The 17,861-nt window shown below is 37.1% G+C and overlaps 1 protein-coding gene across 1 annotated transcript; it reads right to left on the bottom strand.

Annotated features, from left to right (window-relative positions):
* Positions 1-3,629: 3,629 nt before the first annotated feature.
* On the bottom strand, positions 3,630-14,585 carry LOC132497879 (cysteine-rich secretory protein 1-like). The gene is given in 5 exon segments (XM_060111417.1): positions 3,630-3,708; positions 3,710-3,749; positions 4,877-4,965; positions 7,090-7,181; positions 14,520-14,585. Coding segments are annotated over 5 exon segments (366 nt in total).
* Between the last annotated feature and the right edge of the window lie 3,276 nt (positions 14,586-17,861).

Raw genomic sequence — 17,861 nt, 5'->3', positions numbered from 1 at the left:
TAGATCAGAAGTCTGTGCCAATACTATATTAAAGAAAAAAAATGAAGAATATGTGACCGAGATCTTATGTGGCTCACAAATCCTAAAAATTTTACTATCTTGACCTTTACAAAAAGAGTTCATCAAATAGAGAACAGACTTGTGGTTGCCAAGGGGGGGAAGGGCGGGGGTGGGGGGGGGTAGGGGGGGAAGGATTGGGAGCTTGGGATTAGCAGATGCAAACTATTATATAGAGAATGGACAAAAAACAAGATTCTACCGTATAGAGCAGGGAACTATATTCAATATCCTGTGATAAACCAAAATGAAAAAGAGTATGAAAAAAGTATATATATATGTATAACTGAGTCACTTTGCTGTACAGCGGAAATTGACACAACATGGTAAATCAGCTAGACTTCAATAAAATTTAAAAAAAAATTTGTTGAGTCCTCCTGTAGACATACCATAAGGTCTTTACTCAGTTCCTTCCTGCTGTAGATTTAAGCACGTAGGCTATTTTCAGCCTTTTTAAAAGTTTTTTATGATTCCATGCAATACTGCAATCATATCATTTTGTTTGGACATTTTCACACACATAAAGTAAATATAACTATTGGAGAATTTCCCAGAAGTGAAGTTGCTGATCAAAGAATATGTGCATTTAAAAAATCGTCAAATTGTCCTCAAATTTGCATTAATGTGTACTCCCATAAAAAAGCGATTGCTCTGTAGACCTATACATAATAAAGAGAATGAATTAGTAAGCAAAATCTCCCAACAAAGAATAGCCCAGAGCCAGACGTTTCTCTGGTGAATTCTACTAAGTATTTACAGAAGAATTAACATGAATCCTTCTCAAACTCATTCAAGAAATTGAAGAGGAGGGATAACTTTCTAATTTATTCTGGAAAGCCAGTGCTATGCTAACATCAGAGCCATAAACAGACATTAGAAGAAAAGGGAACTACAATAAAATTTAGGATTATTACTGAAAACATCCTCAAAAATACTAGCAAACTGAATTCAGGAGCATATTAAAAAGATTGTATGCCATGACCAAGCGGAATTTATTCCTGGAATCAAGGGTGGATTGACCTACAAAAATAAATCAACTTAATAGACCACATTAAAAGAAGGAAGGGGGGAAAAACATGACCTTCTCAATTGTTGTTTCAAAAGTGTTTGAACAAATTCGACACCCTTTTGTGATATACTCAACAACTAGAATAGAAACTACCTCAACTTAATGAAGGCCATGTATTACCTTTATTACCATGAGATACTCCATGCAATACAATTGTGATATACTCAATTTTGTACTATGAGCACAATTAATAAGTGACAGCTTTGATTAGAAGCGACTATAGTGTCAGGCATCTCAATGGAAAATAGTGAATTATAAAAATAATAAAAATAGCTAACACAACATGCCGGGATCTGTTAGGAATTCTGTGTATATTTTCCCCTTACTTTACCCTCACAGCAACTCTACAGGGGAGGGACTATTATTATCCCCATTTGCAAATGAGGAAACTGAGGCTCAGATATGTTATCAGGTCATTGTCAGCAACAGCTATTCTACAAGTAATCAGTAGGTGTGGGATGAATAACTTCCCTAAGGCTATTATCCTTTCATTGTGTACATCCACTTAAAGGACTGTGACCTGTTGCCAACAAAGTGTGGAGGTTGTTTTGTTTTGTTTTTACTATAATTTTATGCAAATCGTTTAGCTACTCGTTAGAATAATTTTAGGATATCAATCTAACGGTTAATTTTCCTTGGCTTCAAAACAAGTTTAACGATAATATGTATATGCTGCCATCTTGTGGTCATTTTCTAGAATTACCCTTCATGTGAATGAGTTTTCTAAACCCTGAGATGAATGAAGTAACTCAGCTAGGCACAGAGAAAAAACCATGGTTCTACAGCTTTTAATTATTTCACACCAAAAGACATATTCCTATCAAACTATATGTACCTGAAGGAGTAGAACTGACAGAAAATACCCAATCAGGGCATAAGATCTTCTGGCAAAGGGAATACTAATGCCCTCACTAGTAAAGAAATCTAGCTGTTATGACCAGGTTACCAAATGCTTAGAACAATGACCCCTAATATAGGCAGTTGTCCATCTGCATATCTTGGATAATTTTGTTACACATGCCTCCATTTACATCTGAAGAGAAATGAGTTTTTATTGTAGAGCTTTTTAAACTGAGAATCAGGATGTATTACCTTTTCTTATGGCATCAAATCCAAGTCATTCAGTTTGTCTCTCCTTCAAGTTTCCCTGTAATCTGGATCCATTTTTGTGCCCATTTGCTCTCCACTACAAACCCAACAATCTAATCAGGTTTTTGCCCTCAATGATGCTCTTTACTACCTTTGTTTTACAGGTTTTCTGGACATCCATTAGTATATGTACACACACACACACATCTGTGTTTTTTTTTAAAAACTGAAAGCAGGTGTATTTAGAGAGATACACGTTCCATAGACAGAGTGTGGGCTGTCTCCACACACATCTGTTTTTAATAGAACAATGTATTTGGGTTTCTGAGTCCAGTCTTGATACTCCCCCTGATGGGGACCCTGGAACATACCATGAGATTTCAAGTCTAGGAGTAAGAATGCTGCTGTGTCCACAAACACTCCTGATAAGCTGTGGTCATTGGAATGAGGTTGGGAAGTATTCAAAAAGTTGCCCTCGTGAAATATTAATAAACAGAAACCTCAATGAAGTAGAGTCAGGAGACCAGAAGGGGAAGCTCTCATGCCCTGTGAGGATAGCAGAGCCCAAGAGGAAGACAAAGGACTCTTCTTTCTTGGCTAGGACTCATCCAGTGAAGAGCCATGGGCTCTTTGTTTACTACAGCCCTCCTCACTAGGTTTCTTTAATGTTCCAATTCGGTTTGAAATGAGGGAGACAATATCCTCCATATATGGATTACCCCTTGCATGTAATCAATGATGAATACATCTTTTGTTAAATTAAGCACTCACGTGGTTTTCTTGCCCTGCTTTACAAATGTCTATAGACATGGCAATGAAACAATGAGACATTTAAATCATTTCCAATTAACCAATGTTTACCTTTCAAGTAATGAGACTGGACTCTTTGTTTGCTTTGTGGATTGTTTTAATGGTTGATTTAAGGTAGAAGTAAAGTTAAGAAGTGAAGAATTATTCGTGCATGTAAATTGTACAGGAAAGACAAACATCAGGGCGGTTGGAGACCTGGGAAAGCAGGGGAAGGAGACAAACAGGGAAAGACCCTCCTTTAGCACAGGTTGCTGAATCAGTTATCCAATCCACTGAATCATGTCAACCTGAGAACGAGACATCACATGATTTAAATATGAGGCAGGTGTTGAATTGCCTCATATTTAAATCATTTCATAGTTCAGTCATATTTCATCAATCATATTCACCCCAGCTTTAAGAAAGTTTAAAACAATGTTACTTCACAATGTATCAGAACAGGAGTGAGGGGCACTGTCGTAAACATACTGATGCCCATATTTGATTAGTGAAAATTAAGATCTCAGGTGTACTTAAAGCCACATGAAATGCAGGGGAAACTGCTGAAGCAAAGTAAGGTCAAAGGTATGATTCAACAGCACATTAGAGCTGCAAATAACGAAGGCTATTTTATCTCAGTGGGACACAGGCAACTAGCTTTGCGGAGTCCTGACGGGTGGCTGCAGGCAGGACCTCGTGTCTGTCTTACAATTACTGTATTCATCGTAGTAGATGCAAGGGTTCACTGAAAGGCAGAAGCAGGGTTACCCAGTATTGACTCAAAAGCTCATCTCTCATCTTCTCATGCATTTATAGGTGAGTAAAGGGCTTAAGAGATGTATATTCTGTGTTATATAGTCAATATTCTTAAGTAACACTTTTTTTCTTTTCTACTCTCATTTTACTTCTATTGCATTTTTCAATTCCATTGTAGACATTGCTTTTGTCTCTTGGATAAAAAAAACCTACCCCATTCCCTGTAGCAAAGATAATTAGTAGATATTTGATCTTTCTCCAAGTACATTTATCTTCAGAAATGAATTACTGAAAGTGATAGGATTTAAAAGCAAACAGAAAGACCTGGTCAGGTGAAGGAAAATAAGTTTTTTGGTCTTACAAATCTGAAGGTAAAGGAATTTTTTTTTGGGGGGGAGGTTTGTTATTTCTCCACAAACTTATTGAAAGTTATGATGTAAACATATGCCTGTGGAGTAAGGAATTATGCCTGCAGGAAGCTCTGTAAAAAGAAACTTTTGCTATTTAAGGAAATGAACATGTAATTGGAACTCATTTGGTTAATACTACATTTTAGGTAAGATTTACTTAAGAAATAAAAGGAAGTGCGGTAAACGGACAGTGTGATCATCAGCTAATATCTTCCATTGTGTCAGCGGAAACTTCAAAGAATAAGGATCACTCAGTAAGAAATTACCAGCCATGATAAGTGGTCAGGCAGGTTAGGGAGGTTATGACTAGCAAGTAATCTGAGAACACTGGTAACCTGAAAGCAAGATGTCTAACTTCAGGGCTGCAATAAGAGAGCCAAGAAACTTTTTATAGAGCAGAGAAAAATTTATACTTATATTAACATGTTATCCGAGGCGCCCATATAAGGGTGGGAACTTTAAGCTTTAGGGTGGAACCTTGAGTTTAGGCTTGGACATTCTAATTTCCAATCCAAAAGATTTAGTCAGTGGTCTTCTGGGTCACTCTGGGGGTGGGGGAAGGGAAATCAGATAATGTTGATTTTTCCTTTGGGATGATTGAGGAAAAAGTAATAGAAAAGTACAATATTGTTACATGCTTGATTTTAAGGACACATGGCTCCCAGATCAACAGTCAAGAGTAAGCACACTGAGATGTAAAACTTACTACAAAGTTTATCTTCACAGTTATTTGGACAGTCTCCGCATGGAGTTCCCTTATTATAAGGTACATTCTTTTTGTCAGGATCATTGCCCCTTAAAAAAGAATAAAGAAAAAAGGCCTAATAAAATTGATGTTTGAAAAATGCATATAAAATTTTACTCACTATTGAAAATCAATTAAAATAATTTAAAACAATGAAACAATTTTTGAAAACCACTTGTAACCACTTGTATGTAATCTCTAAGACATGTAAGATTTCTAGCCATAGAATGAGAATAATTTATCTTTTTGAATATACCGCAGGCAACTCTGAGGTGCTAAGAATATTTTGAGACAATTTGCATCTCTTTGGACAGTCAAGTTCTAACAAGCAGGGGGCTTTAGAAACATTTATGATAGGACTTATCCTTATTTATACCCATAAGGACTTGATAAACATTTATGTAAAAGGGCATGGTTCTTAATGTAAGAAAATATTTAAGTGAGTCACATTGGAGATGTTCTAACTTCATCTTGCCCTATGTCATGAGAATTTTGATACATGTCAGTGTCATTTGTAGAAACACATGCACTATTATAAAAGATGAAAGTACAACAACATGGATAAAGCCAAAGTGTTGGAGTTTGGGGAGAGAGAATAGATGAGAATTTCCTGTTTTGAGCCAATTTAAAATTTCAGAGAAGACGGTCTTCCCTTGGATATCTAAGAAAACAGTGGGGATTATGGCTGATTTTCACTTAAATTTTTTTTTCTTTTGGAGTAGAGGAAGGTTTATTGCAGGGCCAAGCAAGGAGAATGAGTGGCTTGTGCATGCTCAAAAAACCCCAAACTCCTGATTTTCACTTAATATTACATAAAAAATAAAGTAAGTATTCTAGCTGAAACAGCATTCTATCTGATATATTTCTCCTTGAATGAATTGTTAAAATTTGAATTTATAAAAGAAACATTACTTAATTCAGCAAGGGGTTTTGTCAGACTCTTGGCTTCATCTTTGGTTGAGAAAATTCTCGTATCTCAGCCCCATGTATTCTACTTTTCTTTTCTGTGTTGTCAGAAGTTTACTGCAGACCATGAGCTCCCATAAGGATTTAGTACAATTGATGTATTGTATATGCAAGGAGACCTTACTGTCTTTAGTACTAATCACACAGATAAAATCACAACAAATATTAAGTACTGAAATCAAGACATGATAAAACCAGAAAAGAGCTCACATAGAGCTATTGTATGAATATGTGACATCTATTGAATCTATAGGGATAGTGGAGACCTCATTTAAAGTGTAAATATGGTAACTTACTATGAGAGAAATCAATTTCATTGATTCATATTGCATATCTTTTATTGTGCTACACACATGGGAACTGAGAGTTCAATAAATACCATACTTGGAGCTCATCTTATGGAGGAAAGACTTGTGTATTGAACAGGTAAGCACAGGTAGCTGAAGGAGACATATGCAGACCAATAACTTTCCTTAGCAGAAGAACATTTAAACTGGCATTTGTAGTAAACTAATGGAGGTTTATATCCAGCTCAGAACAATCCCTGCTTTCTGATAATCACCACTCAAGCCACACAAGTGGGTCCCTGTGGGTTCTTGCAATTACCTTTTCTGAAGTTGACCTTGCTTCATAACCAGAGGTGACAAGACAAAGGAGTACAGCTGTCCCTAACCAGAGGAATCAGATGATCTCTTCTTGGAATTGTTGCTCACACCTTTGGTAACATGTAAATTTAATTTCTAAAGGAAATACATATGTCAACACTAAAATGCTAAATACAAAAACACTTGGCTTTTTCATTTGTTCATTCTTGATACTCCACTGCATTTTTGCCCTTGCATTCTAAAAATACTCTTGCATTGTTAAAATAAATATCCTTTTTTTTTGCTTAAGCTAGATGAAATTTGTTTCTCTTAACTAATAGTACTTGAAGAAGGAATAACACATAGCGAGATAACTGGTAATAGTGCCTAATTTGAACATTATATTGAGATAAGGATTTATTTAGAAAAATATAAATAAAAATATGTGTTTGTGGGTGTAGTGTTTTAGGTGTTGGCTAAAAGACATTGTATCCCTAAAGTCTTAACCGAAAAGAAATATTTATTTGAGTTTTATTTTATAATGGTTGAGAAACTGAATTAGGGAAACTAGTAAGGGAAATATATTTCTAAAAGCTATGTGAAACTAAGCTGTAAAATACATACTCATGACAATAGTGACATATGTAGAGATACTGAATTCCTTTACGACATGATGATATGCCACAGCCAATAAGGTAAGAAGTGGCCCAAACAACCTGTAAAGATAAGGTTATTTTATTAACAATTTGGTATTTTGCTAAATGATTACTCTCTGAATATTGTTATCCTTGACTGAAAATAAACATGCATGTTTTTAGGATACTTTGAGCATGGCTTATTAGGAAGTCCTAGAAACAGGAAGATTCCCATGTGTCTAGATAACACACATACATATGCACACTCAGTTGCCATCGCTGACCCTGACTCATTCTCTTCTTCTGATCAAATCTATATGGAATAACCTAATGAAGGCTGCTTGGTGATCATATAAAAATCAAAGCATGGAAGGAACTTTACTTAATCATCAAAAAACTGGCATGGTGGAGAGTAACGAGTTGACCTTCAAGAAAAAATTGAGTCAGGTTCAAAGTCTGTCTCTACGGGATGGTATTTACCAGTTTGCTTTATGTCTTGAAATTTCATTTTCCTATTCCTAAAATGGAATATAATAATATTATCTTTTACATCATAGATATATGGTGGGGATTAAATAATAAACCTTTTACGTGTTTGGAAGAGGAAATATTAAATTACTATTCCAAAGTAATAGAGCTCATGCTCTTTTGTTGGAAATAGTGGGGCTAGTCTACTTTTAACTAAAAGAAATGGAAAGTAGGAATTGACGTCACACACTTGTCATATTTTCAGCTCTCTGGGAAATTATTTTGGTTTTTATCCTCCGTCTGATAACGTAAATTATATAAATAAATGGTCTAATGCTATAACATTCTTGGATTCCTGGCACATACTGCTTTTGTCCAAGGATATCAATCTTAAAAGAAGAATGCTATTTGCTAATCTTTTACTTAGAAATGTCTGCATTGCTAAACATAAGTGATTTAAGTCTATGAGTTTTAAATGTACTATCTTTGTCAGCTTTTAACATTAATCTTAAGTAGGCTTTATTTTAAGTAAATTTTATTATAGATTTGGCGGTCACATCTGAGTCTTCTGCTTTGGGGACAACAGCTGTTTTTCCATTTTTGTATTTCTTGCATGTTCAATGTTTAAATCTATCCATTCTGTATGAGTTTTGTTAATTTATTTTTTACTGGAAAATAACTCACCTGATTTAGATATTCAAAGTCATTTTTGTAGAATTAATTTATTATCTACACTGAAGCCCATTGGTATTTTAAAAACATGAATCAGGTTAAATCATTCACCTGTTTAATGACTTCTACTGCATTTAAAATACAATGTAAAATTGATGATAGCTAATAAAGCTCCAGTGACAGAGTCCCACTTCCCTTCTGTGTTCATCTCCTTCCACTCTTGCATTTATCAAGTTTCAGCCTCCTTTTCCAACCCCTTCCCTAGTTTTTTCTCTGTCCTTGCACATACCCAGATCCCAGATACTGGTTTCCAAATATTATTTCCCACTAAAAGTAAACAAGGGCTTCCCTGGTGGCGAAGTGGTTAAGAGTCCGCCTGCCGATGCAGGGGACGCAGGTTCGTGCCCTGGTCTGGGAAGATCCCAAATGCCGCGGAGCGGCTGGGCCCGTGAGCCATGGCCGCTGAGCCTGCACGTCCGGAGCCTGCGCTCCGCAACGGGAGAGGCTGCAACAGTGAGAGGCCCGCATACCGCAAAAAAAAAAAAAAAAAGTGTTCCTTGGATCTTTCCTGAGAAAGGTCAATTGAATACCTATCTACAAGGGAATGAAATAAGGCAAAGAGTGTGTAGTCATGAGTTATTTTGTGTTATGTGTTGAGATGGGGGATAGGAAATTAAAAATAACAAAAAGATTGAAGGCTCTTGAGACAGCATTTTCTAGCTTTCCAAAGAGCTGGTAATAAATGCCTGGAAAACAGTTTGTGAGAAAGGATGACTAAATGTCATTCAAAAATTGCTCACCTCTAGCCATAAGAATTTGTCGTTGTTGCTGGATGGTAGTAAGCTGGAAGCATGCCAGATCTCATCTATAAATCTTTTAATATTTTGTGGACAGAGAAATTCACGTCTCAGTAAAACTCACAAATTACTGAGTAACTTTTTTTTTTTCCACATGGTAAAAAGAAAAGCTGGAAAAGAATTCTGTTATTTCATCAAACCAGCATGGTTTATAGATTGGAAATGTATGATTTGTCATTTATGCCTTGCTACACTGCTGTTTAGAAAGAAGAGTGTTGATTCAACACCAAGTCAAGTGTTTATGGAAACTTAATTGCTTTGGTTTTATCTGTTGGTCCTGTCAACTCCTGGCATTGCTCTACCCAACACAATGCTGTCTGCATTTTTATCACTGATGTCTTCATAGAGAGTTGCTATCCAGCTTCAAATATGGTTTTAAAAGAATTTGGGAAGTGTTGGAAAGCACAGAATAACTTGATTTGCATATGAGTCTGAAGCATGGATGCCAGTTGGCTGCTTCATTCACATCTCTCTTATTTTCATACATTGTTCTTTTTCTGTTTAAGCTTCTTAGCATAGTAAGAAATGATCTGCCATGACTTTTTTTTCTAAAACAGAAAATCAAGACACATTGGTCTAACATATGATATGATAACATGATAGAATAGAATAGAATTGGAATTATCCCCCTAAATCTTTTGAAGATAGAAGAAGACTAATATGTTTGTTATTAGTTTGTTTTGTTTGTTAAAATATATGAATTAAAAATACTTTAGGGCCTCCCTGGTGGCGCAGTGGTTGAGAGTCCGCCTGCCGATGCAGGGGATACGGGTTCGTGCCCCGGTCTGGGAGGATCCCATATGCCGCGGAGCGGCTGGGCCCGTGAGCCATGGCTGCTGAGCCTGCGCGTCCGGAGCCTGTGCTCCGCAACGGGAGAGGCCACAACAGTGAGAGGCCCGCGTACCGCAAAAAAAAAAAAAAAAAAAAATACTTTAAAAAATCAATCATTTACTTAAAAGTTGGCTACCAAAAATTTCAGAAAACACAAACATAAATACAGAGAAAGAAGAAACCAGTGTTTGTGTGTTAAACGCTATTTGAAAATGATATTTGTACAAGAAAAGTTACATACATTATGGCTATAATATCCTTAGGGTAAGAGTTAACCTAATAACATCTCCTGTGAAGAACTTCCTGCTGAGATGTACATATATAATATATATATATCTATATATCTATTTTTTTTTCCTTTTCCAATTCAATGGCTTCATTCCCATTTTCCATTCACCCCAGACTCCTCTCCCTCTCTTCCTCCATGGCTGAACTCTTACCTACTAAAGTTCCCTCTGAAGCTGATTGCTTCTTCACATCAGTCAGTAAAACTGTACGTTTGCTTCAAAGTCCTCTGTGTTGCAATGCCTCAACAACTCTAGACTTGCCCAGAAACTTGGGCCCCGCACCTGAAATTCTCTAGACCCTATGAAATTCAAACATCTGTCACACACAGAATAAAGTCAAAGGAATGTTTGGAATATAAATTCTAAGAAACCTCCTGTATATTACAGCCCTTTAAACTTATTTCCCACTCTTGTCCTATGATTTATAGCTTCTATAGGAGTGGGAAACTTTTCCCTTTTTCTTTTTTAGGCTCTTTGGCTGGCCTAATAATTAAATTGATGTAAGATAAAGGAGAAAAAAAAATTGTACATATGGGCGTCCCCATAAAAATATAATAGACTCATAGGCAGTCAGACAATTGAGGCGTATACACCATCCTGAGCTACGGAGAACTGGGTAGGGGTCTGAGGCTTCAAAGGGGAGTGAGACAATTCCCAGGAGGATGAGAAGAGTTTGGTAAACAGATGTTTGCCCTGCCATACAGATAAGTCTTTCTGATATAAAAAGTTATCTCTGGTAATAGCTCTTTTCCTAGTCTAAATTAGTTTAGACAGTTAAAGGAGAGGCAGAAAGCTCTTCCTGAGTCTGCTGGGTCCTATCTGTCTTCAGCTCAAAACAATTGACGTGCCAAAGTGGCACATTTGGGGTGACGTATTCTGCTCCCCTTTACTTCCATAATCTGGAATGAAAGTCAGTACACATTCTCTTATTCAATTTTCCTTTTTTAATTCTTTACTTCTTGTAATACAGCTCATTTCAAAGCTTAGTGGCTTCAAACAATAAATATGACCTCTCAGTTTCTGGGGATCAGGAATTTGGGACCGACTTGACAGCAGTCTTGTCTTAGAGTTTCTCATTGATTGCAATCAGAGGCAATCGTCTGCAGGCTCAGGCATCTATCCCTCCTGACGGCTTAACTGTTTCCAAGTTCACTCATACCTCTTGAAAACTGGTTCTGTTTGTTGGTGGGACCTTTCGTAGATCTCCTGATTGGCCTTTCCACAGGGATGCTTAAATGTCCTCACAGTAGGGCAGTTTTTATTGTTCCCCAGTAAGTGATCCAAGGGCACAAAGAGAAGCTGTGATAGTTTTACCATGTAGATTGGGAAGTCACACACTGTAGTATTCCATTGGTCACACAGAGTAGCCCTAATTCCGTTAAGCAGGATATCACACAAGGGCATAAATAACAGGAGACAAGAACTATTGGAGTCACCTTGGCAGTTACAATCATAAACTCCCTAGCCCCGTCCCCTTTTTAACTCTGTGTCCAGTTTTTCCTATTTTCAACTTAAAGACAGGCTTGTAATTTCTCTCCAATTTTCAGGAAGACATCTGTAGGAAGCAGGAAGTATAAAAATAGTATGTTCCTCCTTTCTCAGAAATAAGAGTGCTGAAACATCATGCCTAAAACTTAAAAAGAAAAGGAAGCACAGATAAATAAAATGCACCCATACACAAAAGAGTTCCGTAGCAACGCCAAGTGCCATAATCAACTATAGATATCCTCTGCTTTAGCGCCTCTCTGAAGCACCTAGATAACAGTTTCTGATGCACATTTCCTGAGCTGTTTTACAAAAGTGAACCACGCCCACCAACTGGAAGACATTAACAACTTGATGACCATGAGCACATAGCCCCAGGCCTCCTGGAGCCTAAGGACTGATAATGGTAACCCCTGTGCCACCACCCTGTTACCTCACCATTAGCCAATCAGAGAATTGTGCACGAGCTGATCCCATACTCTGCGACACCCCTCCCTCACGGGGCTTTTAAAAATGCTTTGCTGAAAACTTTTGGGGAGTTCCGGGTTTTGGGGGGCATGAGCCACCCGTCTCTTTGCGTGGCCCTGCAATAAACCTTTCTCCAAACTCTGATGTTTCGGTTTGTTTGGCTTCACTGTGTGTTGGGCACACGAACTTGCACAAACAAATATTCAATATCTTGTAATAACTTATAATGGAAAAGAATCTGAAAAAAATATACATATAACTGAATCACTTTGCTGCACACCTAAAACTAACACAATACTGGAAATCAACTATACTGCAATTAAAAAAAAAAACCCAAATTGTTATTCTAATAATCATATGTGTTTGATATGTTTTTATTAAATAAAATATTGATCATCTGAGAAGACTCTACTGTTCCTGACCAAATATTTAAGAATATTTAATAGGCTGATTCGTTAATTTTCAATAACTAAATTTTTAAAAAGGCAAAACTAATAGCTGCTAGAGCTTGGATTTTTTATTTTTATTATTTTTTCTTTTTTTGGTTCTTCTAGTGATGAAGTCATGATGTAAGGACTCCCTGTTAAAATGTAGTAGAGCTTCTACAATCAGTGTAAGAAATGAGTATTAATGGGGCGGGGTTGCGAGGGGGCAGGTAATGACTCTGTCAGCCTGGAAAGAAGCTCCTGTGCATAAGAATTAGCACCTGACCCATCTTCTTTAACTTCCCTATGATTTTTTGGTGAAAGGAATACAATGCTGTAGGAGCAATTATTCCATTTCTAGTTTCTATCCTACCTGAATTCCAGCCCATGGATCCATCATCCTGGCTCAATTTTTCGACTAAACATTGTTAGTAACAACTTCTCCTGGAATTTGATGATTCTGAGTAAAAGCCTTAATTTCAATGACTTAATTCCCACTGCTGTTGAAAAGTCTGCCTCTCTCTTATGTGTGTGTGCTTTGTGTTTCTCAAACAAAGAAGACTTGTTCAGTAATTATTTGTTAAAGAAAGGAACAACAAAATGAAAAGTAGGAAAAATTGATATCACTTCTTTCACTATTATAAAACAAGTAGGCACAGGATTTTAATTTAATTTGATTATGTTACACATACATATTCCAGATTTTTGATAAATTAAATTTAAATACATGTATTTCCTAGAATACCCTCTATGCTACTGACCAAGACAGCCTTAACAGCTTGGCAAAATGTTAGCCCTCTTCCTGACTATGGGCCCTTGAACTCCCTTTTATTAGAGCATTTACTTTAGAAAACTTGCAATTGTAAAGTCTTCTCTTCTTTGAAATGTGAAACTTCTACAACCCAGGAATGTCTTTCTCAAGGACCTTGCAACCATCCTTTCAAATGTAACCATCAAGAAAAGCAGAGCCACTGCTCCCAGTGTCTGTGGGAGGCTAGGAGCCTAATTTCAATAAACAACAATTGGTAAACACAGAGGCCTAATCAAATGGACCAAACTACCCCTTAATGCCCTCTAGTAATTTTCCAGTAGCTCACTCCAGCATTTAAAATCCTCTGTCTCCTTTTTCAAATTAGTTAATTTTGGGCTGCATTGGGTCTTTGTTGCTGCGCACATGCTTTCTCTAGTTACTGCGAGCCGGGGCTACTCTTCGTTGCGGTGCGCGGGCTTCTCATGGCAATGGCTTCTCTTGTTGCGGAGCACAGGCTCTAGGCACGCGGGCTTCAGTAGTTGTGGCGCACAGACTCGGTAGTTGTGGCGCACAGGCTTAGTTGCTCCATGGCATGTGGGATCTTCCCGGGCCAGGGCTCAAACCCATGTCCCCTGCAGGCGGACTCTCAACCACTGCGCCACCAGGGAAGCCCTCTTTATAGCTTTTATGATATATGTCATAGTATTAATTAACAAATCACTTCCCTCAAAAAGTGATCCTGCCTACCTCTTTGCTCTCCTTTGCCTTCTTAACCACTTAAACTTCATTTGGAAATCTCTGCGTTTTTGTTTGTTGAGTAAATCATTTGATAGCTGCTTCTGGTAGGGGTGAATAAGATAACACAGTGAGCATATTTGTATAATATGCAAAATCATTTTTTCTACCATTTTAAAAACCTGTAAACTGAATGGGCTCTTTTTACTTTAAAATGACTTTCCTTGTTTGTTGGCTTTGATATCTTTTATTCTTATGCTCAAAATATTTGCTGATCTATGGCTGTCAGCTTATATTTGAGAATGAAACACTACAGACGCTGACAGGGAAGCTCAATCTGTGAGGGCAGAATTAGCAACTGGTAAACTTGACCATAGAGGACTCAAACAACAATGTGGCTTTCATTTTAGAGTATCATTCCAAGGTACTCGTGGACTTACCTGCCAGAGTTTAGTAAACTGTACTGATGGAGAAGAGTGCTTACTGGGATGCTTAACCCCAGGCATGGCTTTTCTTTGCTCCCAAAGTGAATTCCAAATGATAATGAAATTTTAAAGCTTGTGACTCTCTTTTACTCTTGATTTTTTTTCCTCCTCTCTTCTGATTCTGTGTTTTCCTTTTTGTCTCTGGTTCCTATACAACCACTAAACGATTCTGCATTGGTGGGTGGCAGCAATAATTGATAATTTGGTTTTATCGTCTGACTGTTTGGTGTTCTTGGTTGATCAGTGGTATTAACCTGTTCTCCACTAGGTAAGATATGGTGGAGAATCCAGTTTGTTATTTTCATTGATTTGTCTGTTTGCCACCTCAAATAAATAAATAAATTCGTGCCTGCTGGGAAGGAATGTGCGAGTTTTTGTGTATTTTTACTTGTGACCTGTGGCTGAGATTGTAGAGCTGAAACTATAAGCTCTCATGTGTTTGTTTTACGTCTGGGAGTTGGTGTCTATAATTAAGAAAAGCCTTGACCTTCATTGTGTATGAAATGTTTTCCTACCTCCAGAAATTATTAGTAAATTATTATAAAAGGGGTGTACATGGCTGTAGAAAGTTGTGCTATGTGAAAGACAAACGCACAGGACAATTAAGGAGGTAACTGTGTTCACCTACTGTGATAGGGAAAAAGAGATGAAGAACATCTCAAAGAAAAGGAGGAGTCTGGGGTTTTATAGAGGCAACTAAACAAAAGAATCATACACAAGTATATGAGAGTCATGAGGAAGGAGGGAGAAGTGTCTTATTTCTAAATATGTGAGAGTTGGAAGGTCCTTTATGGCTAGCCTTTTCTTGGAACACACAAGGCTTGGGGATTTCTGGATTTGTTACTACTTTCCAGGAACATAGAACTCAGATACAATTCAACATTGCCAGTTACATGTATTCAGTTAATTTCTTAAAATGTTTGTGTATGACAGTCAATTCTTACTTTTTTACCTTCCATGTTTTTCTCTGTACAAGGAAATTAGGTTGTTTGGATTAAGAGTTACAACTGCTATTGCTAGTGAAGTCTATACGAGGAGCAACAGTGACAGAGAAATACATGTGTGTATATTATTTTTTTCCCAAGGTGAAATAGTATAATTTTATCTTCAAGTGTCAGTTTATTCTAGAATATGAAAGCATAAGTAGCAATTAACACACAGAGAAAGGCAAAACTTTTCTATCATAGCTGCGTCTGGAAAGAAGCCATGACATATATATATATATATATATATATATATATATATATATATATATATATATATATAATGTTTTTCAAAGTTTACTGAGTTCCCATGGTCTTGCTTCTTTGTTTTGTTGATACATGTCTTCCTCTACAATAGGAAAGATTATTATTTACCTTCATAATGTGCCTAGACAAAGACCCCTAGTCTTATCAGAATTATTTTTAATTATTTCAAAAGAGATAGCACTACTCTCTCTCTGTTTCTGTGGGAGATGGGACCCTGATTGTAGTGGGGTGCCTTATTCTGAGCTATGAAACTACCTCCTGTCCTAAAGATAGGAGAAGTTTATTTTTCCTTTGGATAAAACCAATTCACAAGCACAGATGGCATTTGACCTCCTCCCAACCTTCTCCAGTACTTTTCTTCTAGCTCACCCAGCCCTTAGAAATCCGACTGCCCTCTGCTTCAGCATAATAAAGTTCATACCTAGTTCTGGTCTCTCTTCCAGGCAAGAGCCTCTTTCCCTCCCTCGCAATAATCCTAAACAAGGTCTGTCTTTACTAATTCGGATTTGTTTTTTGTTTGACACGATTATGTTATACTTGTACAAGAACCATGATTTTCTCTCTTAAAAAAATTCTTTAAACACCTCAAATACAAAAATGTGGAGGGCCCCCCCCACACACACACCAAAGGAAAAATATAATCTCCTAATTTAAAGAGTATGGATAGTTATAGAATTGACTGCTATAGAATTGACTGTTATAGAATTGACTCCTATTCTAGGAGCAGGGAGGAAGATTAGAACTTAGAATTCTGACGCAGCATATAGAGATTATCATGTACTAGCCTCTCCCTTAATTTTTCCTTCTATTGCATCCTTGCCTTGTGCTTCATTTTGCATACCTGAATCCAAAGCTCTTCTTGTTTAATTTCCCTAATTTATAAACCTTCCATTTTCTGAAGGGGAGGAGTCATCTGCCTTTAGAGATAAAGGAGGGCACTGAAGAAGTGTTGGGGAGATGAGCTCTTCTAAAGAAACTTTAATCGATCATTCTATATCTTATATTTCAATCATTTCTATGTATTTATATCTCCCAAACTGGCTTATAAATTCATGTTTCTAAAATTTTATATTTCTCACTGAGAGTAGCATACTACTTTTCTCTCTGTTTGTTAATCAAATATATGGTAAGCTTATAGTCATCACATTTGTTTATACATATATTTATATATATAAATATATATGAATAAATTGCAAAAATCTCTAAGGGCTTATTCTCTTCTGTATTTAGTAAAATTTTTGAGTTCTTAAAAATTATGTTATTATTATTACTATTTTTTAAGAGCAAGCATCATCTGAACAAGTATCATTACAATTGCTTTTGTGAAGCTCTGTATTTCTGCTGTGGCAAACAAAACTAAGCCCGCCTCCCACCCCGCCCCGCCGCCGCCGCCTCCGATTTAAGAAATCATTAATAGTATGAAATTGCTAAGTTTGAGAAGAAAGGGATTTTTAAAGTGAGCCCTGTAGATGTTTCACAAAGGGCTTCTCTGAATCTAAAAGGAGAAATGACTAAGGAATTCCTCTGTTTGGGAGTGGAGGGTGAAACGTATTGTGATTTTAGCAGCGCGGAGGAGTAGTGCAGGTGCGAGGCACAGATAGCCAGGCCGAGGCTGCCAAAGCAAGAGCAGCAGCTGCTGCGAGTGACAGCTGAGCAGATGGCGCGATGGCATGGGCCACGGTCGCCATCAGCAGTGAGAAGTATCAGTTCACATCGGAAGGTTCTGGAACAGCTGTCCTGAACCTAGGGCAATATGAAGTCATTAAATTCGGTGATTATCTGTTAGTGTGCCCTGGTGTTGAGGGTTAGGTAAAGACAGCCAATGGTTATTGATCAGAGGGATGACTCTATAAAAATACAGTCATTGATTTCATATTTTCAGTTATCTGATTGAGTAAAACAAATATTACTCATTGTATGTATATTTGCAGGGATAAGAACAACACCCAATATTTGTACCAGGCAAAGTTGCCGATGTATGTTGCTATGTTTTTCAAGTACTGTCAAAACATGTAATTTCTTAATCCTTAAAGCCAATTTTTCTTAA

This window comes from Mesoplodon densirostris, chromosome 10 (assembly GCF_025265405.1).
Source record: "Mesoplodon densirostris isolate mMesDen1 chromosome 10, mMesDen1 primary haplotype, whole genome shotgun sequence".
NCBI classification, from domain to species: Eukaryota; Metazoa; Chordata; class Mammalia; order Artiodactyla; family Ziphiidae; genus Mesoplodon; species Mesoplodon densirostris.
Note: the sequence above shows the minus strand (reverse complement) of the source record. Positions and strands in the feature narration are given on the sequence as shown.